We start from the raw sequence: 16951 nt of genomic DNA, 5'->3' as shown, positions 1-16951 counted from the left end.
GAGACAAGCTCCTCACAGTGATGAGGATGCAGACAATTACACTGTCCTGAAGAGTGCTCCAATTGATGGGTTTGGCCTAACCACTGAACAATACAGGTTGTTGTTCAGGGATACCCAGAAGACACAGACTCAGGACTGGACTGACTTTGTAGACTGTGCCACTAAGGCTTTGGAAGGCTGGTTATTGGGTAGTAAGGTTAAGGACTATACAGCATTGTATAATTTGATCATGAGAGAACAAATACTTAACAACTGTCAAAACCAGCTGCTGCATCAACAGTTGATTGACTCTGACCTAACTTCTCCCCAGGAATTGGGAAAGAAGGCAGATAGGTGGGTCAGGACTAGAGTTAAGCAGAAAAACCAGAACCAGGGCGGTGATCAGAAAAAGGCAGACCAGAAGGGTAATGAGCAGAAATCAAAAGACCAGAAGTCTTCACCAGGCCCCCAAAAGGCTCAGGGGGAGGGTGGTCCCAAAAATGATAAAAAGAAAGATGGCCAAAAGAAACCTTGGTGTAACTATTGTAAGTCAAATTCCCATTGGTTTAGTGAGTACACCAAAAAGGACAAGCCCCCAACCACCATTGCCCCTAAGGCAACTGTACCCCCTAGTCCATCTGTAAGTGGTGGTTCCCAGCAAAAGGGTGTAATAGGGTTAACCCTGGGAACTGAAGTGGATTCTGGCCTAGTCAGAATACCCACTCAGGCTGTTCTGATCTGTGATGGGTGTAGGAAAGTGGATATCTGACTATGGTTACCCCCAAATTTTTGCCTAGTGTCTAGCTGGTTTTTCGACTTAGTTGGCCTGAGATCCTGCCATTCAGGGTCTCAGGCTGTATGTTCTCTCTTTAAAATGGATTCCATGTACCCTAGGTACATACACAATTGGTAAGGCTCACCTTATTGGACCCTGTACAGTGTACCCTAGGTACCCAGGGCATAGGTGTACCCTAGGCCTCCCAGGGGCTGCAGCATGTATTATGCCACCCCTGGCCTGGCCTTCCAATCAGACACAACTGGCTGATCACTCAGCTGGGGCAAGGTCGTGTAACCACCCCTTGCTTAGATATCGTATACCTATATCTGCCCTTAAAATAGACACATGTGTACCTATCAGCCACTCCTATGGCAGGCCTTAACAATCCTGGAGGCAGAGTGCTTGGTAACATGTGAGATGGTGCTCTAGCATGAGCTGAGCCTGTCTGCAGCTTTTGGAACCATGTCCTTATAGCTGTTCTATGATATAGCCTACCATATACTCTTAAAGTACCTTATAATCTTAAACGGTTATGGTAACTATGGTTTGGCTTTATCAAAACATGTCGTGTAAGGTGTCTAACACTTAGGAATAATACCCCCATACCATTTCTGGTGATGAGGATATTATTCCCCCCTTCTAGAGGGAGAGACATGTTAAAATCCTACTTTGCTGTTTTAACTCTGACCAAAGCCTCAGCATCACAAAATGGATGCTGCTGCCACAGACACGAGTCTGACCTCCTGCAGCTGGGAGCCCTCCCAGCCAGGGAGGCCTGGACAATAGGTTTCCTGCTTGGGGAGGTGCTAGCACCTCCCCAGACAGACTTTAGTGTATTGGGGCAGGGAGGGCTGAAAGGAATAAGACATGTCTGGGGCACACAAGGTGCTCCATGCATAGTCCAGTTCAAACCGGTGCTGGGGCACTCCAGCCCCAGCTCTGGCGCGAAACTGGACAAAGGAAAGGGGGTGTAGCCACTCCCCTTCCTGGTCCCACCCATAGGAGGGACCTTGCAGGTAGCCCAGCCCACTAGCCTAGTATATCAGTAGGTAGCTGAGCCCTGCCCAGGAAGAAGACTGAAGAAATCTCCCTTGTGGCCAAGGAGTGACCACCCTGGGCAACCAGGCACCATCCAGCGACCGCTGCTTTGCTTTGCGACAGATCCTACGAGGGCCGACTGCAGAGACTGACCAGCGCCGAGACTTCCAGACACCTCTGACCCAGATCCACATCTCCAGCGAAGCTGAGACCCGTGGAGGCGACGAGGGACGTGGGACCGGCGACTTGGGAAAAGTGGCTAGTACCTGACTAGCGCGACTTCCGAGGCTCTCTCGAGGCTGTGCTTGGGGAATTGAGAAGCCCCCATCCCGAGCACCATCTGCAAAGAAGATCAGCTCCCCACACTTCACGTGTTCTGCGTGGGTCCCTTCTGCACCTGAGTTGCTCGCCATGTTGTCCGGTTGCTGGGCCGTTGGCTAGTGACTTCTGCGACGACGAACCTTTGTTTTCCACTTGCTGGTCCAGCTCCTCCGGACTGGCACCCGCTCCTCTGTTAAAGAGAAGCACCCCAGACCTTCCTGGTCTGCACCAGAAGCAAGTCCTCCATCCTGCGTGGGTTCCGCTTGCCAAGGCTTGTTGGGTCCTGACTCGACTTCGACGCCGCCGACAGCAAGAGCCTTCGTGGGACAGCTCACCTCCTGGTCCTGGCCGTCCTCGACGCCTCCTGGTACCCGTGGCTGCTATGACAAGCTTCACCTCTTCACCTGCATCTTCACTACATCGCCTGGTTCCTTCCTGGTTCCTTCCCGGCTCCTGGCTGGTGACCTAGACTCTGTCCCTTCTGCTTGCAGGTTCCTTCCTTCTTGATCCCATCCTTGGGATCCACCGGACACTCTTCACTGACTGCCTGTCAGCAACTTTCCTTCAGGCATCCATAGGAGTCAACGACGAAACCCGACGCAAGTTCACACCTATGCACCCGCAGCCCGTGGGCTAGGTAACGTGAGCATTTCAGTGCTCACTAGGGTATTGACTATCCAAGGGTCTAGTTTCCGAGTCTCGACTTCCTAGCTATACCAGAAGTGTCCTAAAAATGCTAATTTCTAATAACTTGCATTTCTATCGACTTTTACGCATTACGCGTGAGTGTTTCCACTCTGCACCTGAATCCCGTGGGCCTCCCACTTCCTAACCTTTGGTAGTATAGTGTAGCCCCAGCGATTCCCTAGGCCTATCCGGTATTCGCGACAGTGGTCCTTATACCATTTACTTAGTATATGGTTTGAGTGGCCCCTAGGGCCTAACTGTATTACTTACCTGTGTGACTTAATGTATGCTTAAATAAGACTGTGTTGTACTTACCTCGAATCTCATAAAGAGTGCTGAGGGTTTGACTAGAATAAATACATTCTATTTTTATATATATCTGTTGTGGTGTCCTTTCATTTGGTATTCAAGGGATTACATATGGTATAACAGCTGGCTTCACATGCCATTCAGAGTTTAGCCTAAGACTGCTCTTGTCCATGCTACCACTAGGATAGCTGGTCTATAAGGTTGACTTTACAACCAATCACCATAAGGGTTGTTTGGACTGATACAGGGTGTACACTAGAACTAGTGACATCATATATCAGGCCAACTTCTCACAATGGGGACATAGCTTTGTCCTCTACTGTGGGTCCCAGTAACCTGGGCAAGTACAGACAGACTCCTTTGATCAACCAAAGAATGGCTCAGGCCTACAGGGACACAGGTGCTAGTGTCACAATGGTGACACCTGCCTTTGTGGACCCTGGACAGATCATGCTAGGTGAGAATTATCTAGTGACCAACGCTAGCAATGCCTCTACCTCCCATAGTGTGGCAATTGTTAACTTCTCCTGGGGAGGGGTAACTGGCCCCAAGAAAGTTGTGGTGAGTTCAGATCTTCCTATAGAATGTCTGTTGGGAAATGACCTTGAAACTTCAGTGTGGGCTGAAGTGGAGTATAGGACCCATGCAGAAATGCTGGGAATAGATGCACATGTCCTTGCTGTGACCAGGTCACAGGCCAAAAAGTGCAACACTGAACAAGTGCTGGATCCTGGGACAATGGACCAGACACAACCCGAGAGAAAGAGCAGTAGGGTTAAGGCTGTGCCTTCCCCCCTGCCTGAGGTAGAGAGTCAGCCCTCAAAGGAGGATAATTCTGAGAGCCCTGAAGGAACTGTCCTAGAAGAACTGGAACCTGACCAGGTTGAGTTTCTTGGGACAGGGGGACCTTCAAGGGCAGATCTGAGGCAGGCACAATTAGACTGTCCTTCTCTTGAACCCCTCAGACAGCAGGCTGCTGCTGAGGCTGCAGGGAATGCTCAAGGTACCCATAGAGTGTACTGGGATGAAGGGCTACTGTACTCAGAGGCTAGAGACCCCAAGCCTGGTGCATCCAGGAGGTTGGTCATACCATTGAGTTTCAGAGGCTTCCTTCTTACCTTGGCCCATGATATTCCCCTTGCAGGACACTTAGGCCAGAATAAGACCTGGGACAGACTTGTCCCTCACTTTCACTGGCCTCACATGTCAGAAGATACCAAGGAGTTTTGTCGCTCCTGTGTCACCTGCCAAGCCAGTGGCAAATCAGGTGGCACCACAAAGGCCCCCCTCATACCACTACCTGTGGTGGGGGTTCCCTTTGAGTGAGTGGGGATAGACATTGTAGGACCAATGGACCCCCAAACAGCATCTGGGCACAGATTCATACTGGTGATAGTGGACCATGCCACCATGTATCCAGAAGCTATACCCCTAAGGACCACAACAGCTCCTGTTGTGGCAAGGGCCCTACTTGGAGTATTCTCCAGATTGGGCTTTTCAAAGGAGGTTATTTCTGACAGAGGTGCCAACTTCATGTCAGGATATTTGACTGCAATGTGGAAGGAGTGTGGTGTTAACTATAAATTCACTACACCCTATCACCCACAGTGCAATGGGCTTGTGGAGAGATTCAACAAGACCCTAAAAGGGATGATAAAAGGTTTACCAGACAAGCTTAGGCGAAGATGGGACATCCTTTTACCCTGCCTTCTGTTTGCTTACAGAGAGGTCCCACAAAAGGGGGTTGGCTACAGCCCTTTTGAGCTTTTGTTTGGGCATCCTGTAAGGGGACCCCTGTGTTTAGTAAGGGAAGGACGGGAGAGACCTCTCAGACAACCCAAACTGGACATAGTGGATTATGTACTTGGCCTCCGCTCCAGGATGGCAGAGTATATGAAGAAGGCTTCTAAAAACCTTGAGGCAAGCCAAGAACTCCAAAAAGCTTGGCATGACCAAAAGGCTGTGCTGACTGTATACCAGCCAGGACAGAAAGTGTGGGTGTTGGAGCCAGTGGCCCCAGCAGCACTCCAAGACAAATGGTCTGGACCCCACACTATTGTTGAACAAAAGGGAGAAGTCACCTACTTGGTGGACCTTGGGACTCCCAGAAGCCCCCACAGGGTGCTTCATGTCAACAGATTGAAGGCATATGTTGACAGGGCAGACATGGGCTTACTCATGGCTACAGATGAGGGTCAGGAGGAAGAGAGTGACCCTCTCCCAGACCTGCTGACTCAGAACCCTGATGATGGTTCAGTTGATGGTGTGGTCTTTTCTGACAGCCTCACTGACCATCAGCAACAGGACTGCAGACAAGTTCTGCAGGCCTACAGACATATGTTCTCTCTGACCCCAAGTCAGACAAACTGGTGCACCCATGAGGTGGACACTGGTGACAGTCTGCCTGTGAAGAGTAAAATCTACAGGCAACCTGACCATGTCAGGGACTGCATAAAGATTGAGGTACAAAAGATGTTGGAGCTGGGAGTCATTGAACGTTCAGAGAGCCCTTGGGCTAGTCCTGTAGTTCTTGTGCCAAAACCTCACACCCAAGATGGTAAGAGAGAGATGAGGTTTTGCGTGGATTACAGAGGTCTCAATGCTGTCACTAGGACAGATGCCCACTTAATACCTAGGGCAGATGAGCTCATTGACAGATTGGCAGCTTCCAATTTTTTGAGTACATTTGACCTGACAGCAGGCTACTGGCAAATCAGACTAGCTGAGAATGCAAAGGCCAAAACTGCTTTCTCGACCCCAGGAGGACATTATCAATTTGTGGTAATGCCCTTTGGTTTGAAGAATGCACCTGCCACTTTCCAAAGGTTGGTGAATCAAGTCCTTTCAGGCCTGGATGACTTCTGTGCAGCTTATCTTGATGATATTGCTGTCTTTAGCTCCACCTGGGAGGATCACCTGGTCCACCTGAGGAATGTTTTAGAGGCCCTGCAAAAGGCAGGCCTCACTATCAAGGCCACTAAGTGCCAGATAGGGCAGAGCAAGGTTGTGTACCTGGGCCACCTAGTAGGTGGGGGTCAGGTTCAACCACTGGAGAGCATGATCCAGACCATCAAGAACTGGACTCCTCCAATTACCCAGACTCAGGTCAGAGCTTTCTTGGGCCTGACTGGGTATTACAGACAGTTTGTTAAGAACTATGGGTCCATTGTGACACCACTTAAGGACTTGACCTCTAAGAAAATGCCAAAGAAGGTTCAGTGGACAGTAAGCTGTCAGAAAGCATTTGATGACCTGAAGCAGGCCATGTGCACAGCACCTATTCTGAAAAGTCCAGACTACTCCAAAGAGTTCATTGTCAAGACAGATGCTTCTGAGTTGGGTGTGGGAGCTGTTCTTTCACAACTAAATATAGATGGTCAAGACCAGCCCATTGCTTTTATTAGTAGAAGGCTGACCCCTAGAGAGAAACGTTGGTCAGCTATTGAGAGGGAGGCCTTTGCTGTGGTTTGGGCCCTGAAGAAGCTGAGGCCATACCTGTTTGGCACTCACTTCAAGATTCAGACAGACCATAAGCCCCTCTTGTGGCTAAATCAGATGAAGGGTGAAAATCCCAAACTTCTTAGGTGGTCCATTTCCCTACAGGGGATGGACTTCACAGTGGAACATAGACCTGGGACTGACCATGCCAATGCAGATGGACTCTCCAGATATTTCCACTTAGAACATGAAGACTCAACTGGTCAAGGTTAGTTTAATGTCCCTAAGTTTTGGGGGGGGGGGGTTGTGTAGGAGAGTAGGGTCTGCTTTCTATGTTCACCCCCACTTTTTGCTTTTGCTTCACTGGTTTTCGACTTAGATGTGGCTGTGGGCCTGCTAATCAGACCCACAGCCCAGCCGTTCTCTCTCTAAATTTACACTATGTACTTTAGGTACATAACCCAATTGGTAAGGATCACCTTTTTGGACCCTGTACAGTGTACCTTAGGTACCCAGGGCATAGGTGTACCCTAGGCCTACCAGGGGCTGCAGCATGTATTATGCCACCCCTGGCTGGCCTTCCATTATGACACAACTGGCTGACCACTCAGCTGGGGCAAGGTCGTGTAATCACCCCTTGCTTAGGTGTAGTATTCCTATACCTACCTTATATATAGACACATGGGTAACCCATCAGTCACTCCTATGGCAGGCCTTAACAATCCTGAAGGCAGAGTGCTTGGTAACATGCGAGATGGTGCTCTCGCATGAGCTGAGCCTGTCTGCAGCTTTCGGAACCATGTCCTTATAGCTGTTCTATGATATCGCCTACCATATACTCTTAAAGTGCCTTATAATCCTCGCGGTTATGGTAACTATGGTTTGTCTTTATCAAAACATGTCGTGTTAGGTGTCTAACACTTTGGAATACTACCCCCACACCATTTCTGGCAGTGAGGATAGTATTCCTCCCTTCTAGAGGGAGAAGACATGTTGAAGACCTACTACCCGGTTAAAGTTAACCAGAGCCCCAGCGTCACAAAATGGACGCTGCTGCCACAGACACGAGTGTGACCTCCTGCTGCTGGGAGAACTTCCAGCGAGGGAGGCTTGGACAATAGGTTTCCTGCCTTGGGAGGTGCTAGCACCACCCTAGACAGGCCTTAGTGTATTGGGGCAGGGAGGGATGAATGAAACGAGACACTGCCTGGGGCACACAAGGTGTCCCATGCATAGTCCAGTTCAAACCGGTGCTGGGGCACTCCAGCCCCAGTCCTGGCGCGAAACCGGACAAAGGGAAGGGGGTGTAACCACCCCCCTCCCTGGTCCCATCCATAGGAGGGACCTAGCAGGTAACCCAGCCCCCCAGATTAGTATAAGAGTGGGAGCTGAGTCCCTAGGACTTTGGATTATCCTGATAACTGAATCTTGAACAGAAACTCTGGACTTTCGACATTCGACTACGGAAGAAGGCTGAAGAATCTCCCTTGTGGCCAAGGAGTGACCACCCTGTGCAAACAGGCACCAACAAGCGACCTGCCGTTTGCTTTGCCCGAAGTTCTACGAGGAACCGACTGCAGAGCCCGACCAGCGCCTTGACTTCCCGACTTCTCCGACCCTGATCCACATCCACAGCAAAGCTGAGATCCGTGGAGGCGACGAGAGACGTGGGACCGGCTACCTGGGAAAATTGGCTACTTGCTTCCAGCGCAGCTTCTGAGGCATCCTCGAAGTTGTGCTCTGGGGATTGAGAAGCCCCAACCCCAAGCACCATCTGCACCGAAGATCAGCCCTCCACACTCCACGAGTTCTGCGTGGGGCCCTTCTGCATTTTCCTGCTCGAGGCGTCTGTCCGGTTGCTTGCCGGTTGGCTAGTGACCTCTGCGACGACGAACCTGTAACTTTCCACCGCTGGTTTGGCTACTCCAGACTGGCCCTTGCTTCCCTGCAAAAGAGAAGCACCCCAGACCTTCCTGGTCTGCAACAGAAGCGAATCCTTCATTCTGCATGGGTTGCGCTTGCCAAGCCTTGTTGTGACCCAATTCGACATCGACGCCGCCGACAGCAAGAGCCTTCGTGGGACAGCTCGAATCCTGGTTCTGGTCGTCCTCGACGCCTCCTGGTACCCGTGGCTGCTGCGACAAGCTTCACCTCTTCACCTGCATCTCCACGACATCGCCTGGTTCCTTCCCGGCTCCTGGCTGGTGACCTAGACTCTATCCCCTCTGCTTGCAGATATCCTCCTTTCTGATTCCATCCTTGGAATCCACCGGACACTCTTCACTGACTGCCTGTCAGCAACTTTCTTCAGTCATCCATAGGAGTCGACGACGAAACCCGACGCAAGTTCACATCTATGCACCCGCAGCCCGTGGGCTAGGTAACTTGAGTACTCCGGTGCTCACAAGGGTATTGACTATCCAAGTGTCTAGTTTCCAAGTCTCTAACTCCTAGTTCCTTCCGAAGTGTCCTAAAACTCTTAATTTCTAAATACTACTATTTCTATCGACTTTAACGCATTACGCGTGAGTGTTTCCACTCTGCACCTATATCCCGTGGGCCTCCCACTGCCTAGCAACTGATAGGATAGTGTAGCCCCAGCGATTCCCTAGGCCTAGGCCTAACCTGTGTTCGTGACAGTGGTTCTTATACCACTTACTTAGTATATGGTTTGCGTGGCCCCTAGGGCCTAACTGTATTACTTACCTGTGTGACTTATGTATGCTTAAATAAGACTGTGTTGTACTTACCTCGAATCTCATAAAGAGTGCTGAGGGTATTTTGACTAGAATAAATACATTCTATTTTTATAATATATCTGTTGTGGTGTCCTTTCATTTGGTATTCAAGGGATTGCAAATGGTATATCAGCTGGCTTCACATGCCATACAGAGTTTAGCCTAAGACTGCTCTTGTCCATGCTACCACTAGGATAGCTGGTCTATAAGGTTGACTTTACAACCAATCACCATAAGGGTTGTTTGGACTGATACAAGGTGTACACTAGAACTAGTGACATCATATATCAGGCCAACTTCTCACAGGGAGCAATCCTATGAAGGGAAGCAATACTCTAGTGGGAAGCAGCACGGGACATGGGTGGGTGCGGTAGCATTATGAGGGACGAGAGGTGGAAGTAACATAAGGGCACAGGTAGGGGGGAGAAGCAAAGCAGGGGCACACAGGCAAAGCAACAGGGGTGTGTGCATGAGGTAATCAAACGAGAGACAGCAAGGTAGAGCTGGTAGAAAGCACATGGGCAAGAAGGCAATCCATGTAAATTTGGGAAGAAGCACAGAGGTGAGAGAGAGAAACATGGAGCATAGTGGAGAGGGGGGGGAAGCACACGAGGGAGACAATCCGAAAATACAACCACTCTCATAGAGTGCTTAAAAAAAGGAAAATAGTAGCGCATAAAAAAAGAGTGGAAGGACACAGTAATGTGTCCATGGCTCAAGGGGACAGACAAACACAAGAAGGAGGAGGAAATCCCACTCAAACTAACGAATAAGATGCTAGCAAATAAGAGTGACAGTAAAGCCAAACAATCGTAAGCAATGGGTGGGCTCTAAGCTAATAATATGTCTTGCAACAGACAGCACATGCGCTGTCTTAGGTGAGACCTAAAAAGCGGCTCTGTCATTTTGTAGGCACATGCCTTCAACTGATGTGGCTGGCCGTGTCTAAACCTTTTGTATTTTAAATTCTTTAGCCATGCAGCTCAACATTGCTGATGCTGTTCCATATAGCTAAAGAATCTACGAAGAAAAAACTTTGGACATAGCTGGCATCTTCCTTTTGTGGGGGCATGCACCACACATGTGATTGCTTGCAAAATGACATAGTCGCTTAAAATAATTTGCAAAGCTAATAAGTCCCAAAGGTGAGACTTATTGGCTTTGCCAATGCTTATTCACTTATTGGTCAAGCTCTACCTTTTTGTAATCCCTGTTTTACAAAAACGTGCTTCCATCTAAACCGGATACGTCTCCACAGAGGTTCATCATTGGAGATACCTTGCAAAAAGTGCCATACTCAGGATGTATGCAGGTTTTGTCCACTCTTAACAACATCAGTATGATGTCTGCTGCATCTTTGAACCCTTGTAACCCAGTTTGTTTGTTTTCAATGCTATGAGCATGGAGAAGGGCATTGCTGTTGCATGTGTAAATGTCAGTAATATGAATCGATTGCAGTAACCATCCTTGTCTATTTATGCAGGCTATGAAGGCTATGACTATTACAACACCCAGGGCCTTGCGGCCACTCAGGCAGCCACGTATAATTACAGCACAGGTGCGTGGGAGGCAACCCCTCAACCTGTCACAGTGAACATGCCACCACCACCCCCCCCCGTCCAGGCCAACCTTCCTCCCCCACCTCCACCGAACACTATGAGCAGGGGTGAAAGCGACAGCAGTGACTCCATTATTGCGAAAATAAACCAGCGTCTCAACATGCTGTCGAAGGAAGGGACGGAGCCACAGGAAAGGTGACCACCTGAACTCATGGTTCTCTCTATATCCTCTTTGCAGTGCTAGACGACAACATTGTCCAAAACTGTGTGCAACCTTAAGGTTAAGAAATGTCACCAGCCCCATTGTTCCTGTAGTTGACAAGGTAGCAATCGTCATTCCATTTAAAAATCTAGTGAAAACTGGTGCTACAGGTTGTGCACTGGAATACAGTCTTGTGAGTTGTCCTAGGTTTTTAATGGAGCCTGATCTGTATTTATGAATTGCGATAGTATTAGATGCCTTTTCTCTTTGGTGGTACTCAAGCTATCTGTTGAGTCATATTCATTCTTGCATAAAGACACAAAGAAAAGTGATCTGAAGTTAACTTTGAATTTCTTCTGAAACTAAGGTTCTGCATTTGTTTTTAAACAAGGGTGGGCATTTCCTACAGTAATTACCATACCTGATGTCAATTCTTCTGTAGATCTTGCTTTAGCTTGCTTGTTGGACAAGTCTGAATGTAGCATTCTGAAGAGCATGTCTTTGTAATTACCTGTTGACCCATATTTATTAAGAAGTGATTCTTTCCTCTGTGGTGAGGAAGTTTGGATTTGTGTGAATTGAGACAACTAGCAGTTATCAAGTAGATTCTTCAGTAGGGGAAGTACCTCACTCCAGGTCATTACGGACATTGTCTTCAATCTATAACTTTATACATACAAAACATCAAAACATTATTTTTAGGTAATCTAGTCTAATTAATTCAATGGCATTAAAAGAATACCACAACAGTCATAATTCCTTAAGTTGTCACACGAAATATCAGGACTGGAAACCGTGTCCTTAGTGACTTGGGGAGGGGTGGTTACACTCTTCTTCAGATTAAGTATGTAGTTTAAAAACATTTTAATTATTTTATTATCAATACTTTGCTACCAACTTATATGCCGTTTTATGGATTAATTATTCTATTATAATACGTTACTTTTTGTATTGCATCTGACCTTCAACTAATCTTTCTATAGTTTTTGTTGGTAGGCTTAGTTTTGTATCACGATTGGTTTGTCTGATATTCTGTTGTAGTTGTGTTAATTAGCAGTATAAATAAAGGAATGGTCCTAATGATTGGATTCTTTGCTTACTATTCAGCTCTTTCAGGTTTGATGCTTTCGAATCCTACAATGCAAGGCCTCCTATGAATAACTGCGATATGTTCAGTCCTGGCTTTAATTACCCTGATTCTGGAGCTGGTCATAACAGTTCCTTCGGCAGCCACATAGACCATCCTGGGAACCGCAGGGATCAGTCTTTCAGCAGAGGGCGTGACCACTTCAATCCCGGTAGAGGAAGGGGCCAGATGCGACCCCGCAGTCGTGGAAATGCTTTCAACCGCAATGAACGCTTCATGCCATCTTCAAGTTCAGAGCGACTGTCTGCACGCTGGAATGAGCTGAACTTCATGGGTGGACGTGGCATGGGTGCACATGGGCCCAGTCCAAGTAGGCTCCCATCCTTGTTCTCAAAAGCCATGGGCCCTGATTATGGCAGGATGGGAATGCAGGGAGTCGGAAGGTTTCCTGGCAACATGCCATTTGGAGGTGGCAGACAACGAAACAGGATGCGGGACAAAGACCAAGTGAGTACCTCATCAATTTCATACCTATCTATGGTAGAACGAGTCTGGGAACAAGTTTCCTTGAATTAAATGGACCTTGAAGATTTAACTATTTTGTCCAATAGGCTGGGCACAATTAAGTCAGTTGGATGTCTACGTAGATGTGAATAGGAAAGCAGTTACTGGAATGATATTGGAGGGTATCCTTGGTTTTATTGTCTGATTCTCTTTAAACCTGTAAAAGCGGCAAGGTGCTCCATGTTTTCTAATTTGAATACTGCCATTACAACAGAGAATTTGATGTGCTTTTTGAATTGTAGAGCAGCTTGACTTGGAGAACACCTCTGTAAACCTGAGAGGATAAACCCTCTAAATTATGCAGTATGGATGTGGTGCATCCATGTTCCTACATTGCACACGAGGGAACTGTTATGCTTTCTTGTTATCTTTTGTTACATTCGACTAGTATTATTTCCAGCACATGCATGCATCCTGTGGTCTTCTTTAGGACATGTGCCTAAAACCTGTGCTAAAGTTAAAGTAGGGCAGCTTGGGATCCTGCTTATCCGTCCTTGATCGGTCAGTGTTGGTAATTTTAGGTGCAAAGCCTTCTTTCAGCACAGCACTTAAACAATAATATAAAATTAAAAGTAATTAAACACACAGAATTTGGTACAGTACAGTTAGTTAAAACACAGTGAAAGAACATGTCTAAAGTATTTGATTAATAAAGCACCCAGTAATACAATATGATCAAAACCTCAGTTAAGTACAAAATGCAAATCTTTTATTCGAAATAAAGATTATACACCGTAGGAACACAACTGAACCTATAATAGAAATAAATGAGTATAGTACATTTAGATAAGATCACGCCATTTCACACTAAACTAGTATTCATGAAATCTCCAAAGCAATCTGCATCATGCCCAAATGCAGTTTTCTGCCTGAGAATGTTTGCACTGCAGATGTGGAGGCCATAGCACTAGCCACAGTCCTGTCTGCCCACTGTCCTTCTTTCTATTCCTGATAGACCACATTTTAGCAGCCTTGGAGCTAATCCTAATACCTTCTTCGTTATACTAGAAGGCAAGCATACCTACTTGGTTTACTAATGAGCACAGTCTGATAAAGCCAGGGTTCTTTGCTTTTCACTAAAAGTGTCCTAAAGTAAGACAAGTAGAACTTGAGCCAGTGTAGGCTCCCTCTGATCGTCCAGACACTCAATCTGATTTCCTGCATAGTAGGATCTTCATCTGTAGTCCTAAACGTTAAAATAATTCTCATATGCTTCTAATATATGATATGACTATCAAGATGTATGCTTCTAAGTCAACAAAATATTTTGAAGAGCTCAACATGTCCAAATGTTGCGATCATCCTCTAAATGCATATCGCATGCAGGATTTTCTGAATTTTATAAATTTTCCACCAACAAATTCTCAAAAGGACATTACAGCACCCATGTCATCCACTGCTGCCTATTTGTCTAAGCAATAAGGAAAAGTGCAGCCTTATAGCCATACATTAGAAGAGAGTGCCTTTAAAGCTCCAGGGGCTACCACTAGCCCTGATGCCTTGTACTTGCAGTTGCCTAGGAGTTAATTCTTTTTCAAGGAAAGTAGTGGAGACTAGGATGACGGTTCTGTTTTTTTTTTATTTTATGGGTGGCTAAGAAATGATGTCAATGTGTATGACTTCACTGTAGATTCCTGCAATGCTGAACCAGGTGTACAAGTAAGTAAACATTTATTTTCAAATCATAGATCTTCATTGATAATCATAAACAATAGAATAGAGTAGCAATCTGAAAACGGCATACTATTGCAGCTTTTCGGTTTAAGGATTAAAAAATCTATCTGAAATAAAAAAACTGAAGGAATTTGCTTAGAGTAGCTCAATCAACACTTGAGTCAGCTTTTTATATCATAATCAAGACAGAATGGACTGATTTCCAAGTGGATAGATAGATGGAAACGAATAACTCTCCTGACATTCACAGAGTGTAATCAAGTCTCTGGTGGTTTAGATGGATTGTTGAATTAACTGGGAGAATAATGGCCTGATTAGTATGAAATGCTGATACACTTTAGAGAGCACAGAAGGGTAGATTGTTATTACTATCTGATCTGCATGAAACAATGAATAAGGTAAAACTAAGGGCTTGAATCTCACAAACCCAAAAAGCTCAAGTGATAGTCAATAGATAAGAAATCGTCCAAGAGTAATGATTCACGCTGGGATCCAAGGAAAGGCCCTGGAATGGATCATCTCCTTCCTCTCCGACAGAACTCAGAGAGTCCGTCTCCTGCCCTTCTGTGCAGCAGCCACCAAGATCATCTGCGGCGTACCCCAAGGATCTTCACTCAGCCCTACCCACTTCAATGTCTACATGAGCCCCCTCGCAGCCATCGCACGCAAACACAACCTCAACATCATCTCCTATGCAGACGACACCCAACTCATCCTCTCCCTCACCAACGACCCCACCACCGCCAGATCCAGCTTCCAGGAAGGAATGAAAGACGTCGCGGTATGGATGAAGCTCAGTCGTCTGAAGCTGAACTCAGACAAGACGGAAGTCCTCATCATCGGACCATCCCCCTCCGCCTGGGGCGACTCCTGGTGGCCCACAGCTCTGGGCCCTGCCCCCATACCCACGGACCACGCACGCAACCTGGGTTTCATCCTGGACTCCTCCCTCACGATGACCAAGCAAGTCAACGCAGTTACGTCTACCTGTTTCAACACCCTCCGCATGCTCCGAAAGATCTTCTGATGGATCCCCACTGGAACCAGGAAGACGGTCACCCAGGCCCTCGTCACCAGCCGACTGGACTACGGGAACGCCCTCTACGCTGGGACCACGGCTAAACTACAGAAAAGACTCCAGCGCATACAGGACGCATCGGCACGACTCATCCTGGACATCCCCCGACACAGCCACATCTCTCCCCACCTGAGAGACCTGCACTGGCTCCCCGTCAACAAGAGGATCACGTTCAGACTCCTCACCCACACACACAAGGCTCTCCACGACATGGGCCCCGAATACCTCAACAACCGCCTCACGTTCTACACACCTACCCGCCAGCTCCCCTCCGCCAGCCTCGCCCTCGCCACCGTCCCACAGATTCGCAGAACCACCACAGGAGGAAGATCCTACTTGGCGGCCAAGACGTGGAACTCCCTCCCCGCCCACCTACGACTTATCCAGGACCACCTCTCCTTCAGGAAGCACCTCAAGACCTGGCGGTAAGGAAGGCGTGGATACAGTCCAGTGCTTTGTCATGGATGCCGGTGTCGTGGAGTCTCATGATTAGGGTGTGTTGGGAGATGGTGTTGGAGGTGGCCGATAGGTCCAGTAGGATGAAGGCTTCAGTTTCTCCCCAGTCGAGGAGGGAGCGGATTGTGTCGTGGCAGCGAGGAGTGGTGTCTGGGTGCTGTGGTTGCCTCAGAAGCCCGATTGAAATTGTCCTGGACGTGTTTCTCTACGATGAACTCAGAGAGTTGGGCATTGATGGCCTTCTCGATGACCTTGGCTGGGAAGGGGAGGAGGTAGATAAGGTCTGTCAGTTTTGCAGACGATTTCTTCAGCAGGTGGTTAATCTCTGCATGTTTCTAGTCGTCTGGGTAGGTAGATGGAGCAATTGATGGTGCGTCGAAGCTGGAGGGCAATGGAGGCGGCTGCCCTGTGGAAGATGTGGTACGGGCAGGGATCAGATGGGGCATCTGAGTGGATGCTCTTCGTGGTCTTGAGTGTGTCGTCTGTGGTGAGCAGAGTCAAGTTGAAGACGATCTGTTGGGGGGCATGGTTGCGTGCGGTGCTGGTGGGTGTGGTGGCGGAGTCTTCGGTAGTTTGTTGCTGATGTCTTGGAAGGGTGGGACGTCTGTGGTCTCGCTGTTGGGCCTGGCGAACTCCTTTACAATGGCAAAGAGTTCTTTGGCGTTTATTCTTTCCTGGAAGGGCATTTTCTTTGTTGATTTGAGGAAAAAGTGGTGAGACTGGTGTGGTTGAATCACCTCCTCTTAGTATGATATAGGGTTGTACTCTTTCTGGTGACAACATAAGCACATTTTCTTCCATTTGCCAGGAAGATGATGATCTCAGACAAGACGGAAGTCCTCATCATCGGACCATCCCCCTCCGCCTGGGGCGACTCCTGGTGGCCCACAGCTCTGGGCCCTGCCCCCATACCCACGGACCACGCACGCAACCTGGGTTTCATCCTGGACTCCTCCCTCACGATGACCAAGCAAGTCAACGCAGTTACGTCTACCTGTTTCAACACCCTCCGCATGCTCCGAAAGATCTTCTGATGGATCCCC

The 16951-nt window shown here is 47.9% G+C and overlaps 1 protein-coding gene across 2 annotated transcripts in view; it reads left to right on the top strand.

Annotated features, from left to right (window-relative positions):
- The window catches only part of AKAP8 (A-kinase anchoring protein 8), a 797769-nt gene that overhangs the window by 201476 nt on the left and 579342 nt on the right, over positions 1–16951 (top strand). For both annotated transcript variants that reach the window (XM_085654332.1, XM_085654333.1), the window contains exons 4-5: positions 10772–11042; positions 12157–12643. In XM_085654332.1, coding sequence (XP_085510458.1) covers positions 10772–11042; positions 12157–12643 — 758 coding nt within the window. The remainder of the gene's footprint in view (positions 1–10771; positions 11043–12156; positions 12644–16951) is intronic.

The sequence above is a fragment of the Triturus cristatus genome, chromosome 4_1, assembly GCF_964204655.1.
Source record: "Triturus cristatus chromosome 4_1, aTriCri1.1, whole genome shotgun sequence".
Taxonomy (NCBI): domain Eukaryota; kingdom Metazoa; phylum Chordata; class Amphibia; order Caudata; family Salamandridae; genus Triturus; species Triturus cristatus.
The sequence above is the reverse complement of the archived record's forward strand: the minus strand, read 5'-3'. Positions and strand labels throughout refer to the sequence as shown.